At 31.7% G+C, this 2,593-nt stretch overlaps 1 protein-coding gene across 1 annotated transcript in view; it reads left to right on the top strand.

Moving 5' to 3' along the window:
• LOC110021544 (serine carboxypeptidase 24) overlaps positions 1 to 2,593 on the top strand; it is a 36,102-nt gene that overhangs the window by 19,767 nt on the left and 13,742 nt on the right. Inside the window, exon 5 of the mRNA XM_020720085.1 lies at positions 1,848 to 1,933. Within this exon, the coding sequence (XP_020575744.1) occupies positions 1,848 to 1,933 (86 nt within the window). The remainder of the gene's footprint in view (positions 1 to 1,847; positions 1,934 to 2,593) is intronic.

Below are 2,593 nucleotides of genomic sequence, written 5' to 3'. Positions count from 1 at the left end.
TGAAGATATGGTGTACCCTAGTTCCAAGTCAACACCCAGGGTCGACCCTACAGCCAAGTAATCCTATAGGGACTCTTCTTGAATTCTCTTATAATGATCTTATCTACTAAATGCTAGAGGTTAAGATCAATATGTGGAATTTCAAGTTGAGTAAAAAGAAGAGTTTTGAATTTCTAATGGTGGGGGTACCTTTTCTAATTTTCTAAGACTAGTCAATAGGAAAGTCCTATGGCTAGACCTTGACTACTAAAGAAGTTTTCTAGACCTCAACCAAAAGTGAGGTCAACAATATCCATAAGAAGGATCTCATGTAAATGTCCACTAAGAGCATCCAACCATACCTTTGAGCCTCAGAGTGGGTGAGACGCAAGATTTGGAGTCGTCGGAGCTGTGGTCGTCGGGGCACTGGAGTCGCCAGGAAAGGGGAGGGAAGGGGAGGGTTAGGGTACGAGGGAGAGGGAGAGGTTGAGAGGGATTAGGGATTAAGGCAAGTTCAGGGGTGTAGCGAGTTTTGGCGGTATAAATGATTATTTTTGACTGCTTACAAACGTCTTCAACTTCGTAGGATATTAATATTAATATTAACGACATTGACTTTTGATTACTAAAAAAGCTCGTCGACTAACGCTCCACCAAATGGCGGGTTCATAAATAATTGACGACTGAAGACCGTTGGCTATTATGTGCTTATAAACGATGGTAAAATGCGTTGGTTATAATAAAAATTGTCTGAAACTAATCTAATATTCATAAATGATTGTATTTTACCATAAAAAATACTCAATACATAAGCCGTCGTAAAACTGTCAAAAAATAGGACATTTTTACAGACAAAAAATTAAGCTATTGGTTTTGTGTCGGTTATAGCGCTTTTTCTTACAGTGTTATAAGATATATAAACTTCACTTCAGTCCCTATTAATGGAGAAATAGAATGAAAAAAGCAATACCCATTACCAAATTCAATAATAGTTGGCCATAGATGAGACATTAGAAATTTCAAGCCTTAGTTTTAATTTATTTATAGTGATAGTATATTGAAACTCAAAGAGTCATAATATTTGTTACCGTTGTAGCAATGATTTTTAGTATCATTGAAATAATAATAATGAAGAAGCTTCAAAATAAAAAAATAAGAAACACACTGATTTCTATGATAATTTTAAACAGGTAAAAAATCATTGATAAAGAAGGAGAATTTGCTATATTGAAGTAATGTGTACAAGTGAAGAGTGACGGCTCATGCGACATAAGTAAACCCTATTAGCTCAATTCCTTTGTTATCCTCATATATTCTCAACAATTTTCTCATATTTTGGTTTATACCGCAGATGTCACATCCTGAGCCTTTTGATCCAAATCAAGCTCAAAATAATTTGAGTCATACTCCAACAATTACCATGAGAAAATCAATTGAAACATGGTCTCTCTCTAATTGAAATAATAGAAGCAGACAACCATTAGAGATTTGGTTAATCACAAATAAAATGGAAATCTAATTTTTGTTCTATTTCAGTTGACACATAAACCGTCCGTCTAAATTATCATAATATTGATGTGTGAGTCATTAGTGCATGGAGTAGATAATTAATTTAGGTTAATTGATAAAATTTGATTCATGTGGATCTAGCTAGTAAATATGATGTTTTGAATTTTCAAAATATGATCATTAAAGATATTCTTAATTAACAAAATGAATGTGTGTTAGAAATTTGATAATCAAGAATGGTACTTTCTATGATGAAAAAGCATAAATTTAGTTATTTTCTTATGCTTTTAACTTAAAAAACTTGCTTATTTAAATACATGTTATGTGAATATCTAATGATTTTCTTAAAAAAATTTTAGGGCACTATGTTCCTCAGTTGGCCAAAAAAATTGTTGGCTACAACAAAGCTTCTTCAGAGCCTTTTATCAACCTTCAAGGATTCATTGTAAGTTAACATGTACCTTATGAGAGGGGCTATGCATAACATCTATGCTATTCACTTTAAATCAACAACTGGATTCTTTTCTTACCTCCCCTTCGTCCTAATTGTGCCAACCAAGTATTGTTTTCTTATCATCACAAATTCATCTTCCCTTTATCATATGCAAGTACCATAAAAAAAAATGTGTGTTGTTGGACTTCATTCCTAGAATTGGAGGTCCTATTATCTGAAATTGTTTTATGGCTATAGAAAACTTTTAATTTAACGATCATTCTACACACATCCTTCTTAAAAATAAAATAAAATAAAATAAAATAAAAATTAATTGATCCTTCATTAGCAACGTCACTATTCAATCAAGTACTAATATTCCTCACATATTGATTGTCAAATGAGATGTTATTACAGTTACTTTTGGTGACCCAATTACCTCTCCAATGTTAATTACTATTAAATCATAGATTCATTTGAGAATTTCAAGATAACTTTTTGACACCCATATTTCTCCAATGCACTTGAACCATGTCCTCTATGCTCTAACACTCTTACACTGGAAGCTTTGATGAGTAATATTCAATATCATGTAAAAATATCAATATTATTATTATTTTTAGATGAAATACAAAGTTTATATATGTATATATATATATATATATATATATA

This window comes from Phalaenopsis equestris, unplaced genomic scaffold, assembly GCF_001263595.1.
Source record: "Phalaenopsis equestris unplaced genomic scaffold, ASM126359v1 Scaffold000002, whole genome shotgun sequence".
In the NCBI taxonomy this organism is placed as follows: domain Eukaryota; kingdom Viridiplantae; phylum Streptophyta; class Magnoliopsida; order Asparagales; family Orchidaceae; genus Phalaenopsis; species Phalaenopsis equestris.
The sequence above is the reverse complement of the archived record's forward strand: the minus strand, read 5'-3'. Positions and strand labels throughout refer to the sequence as shown.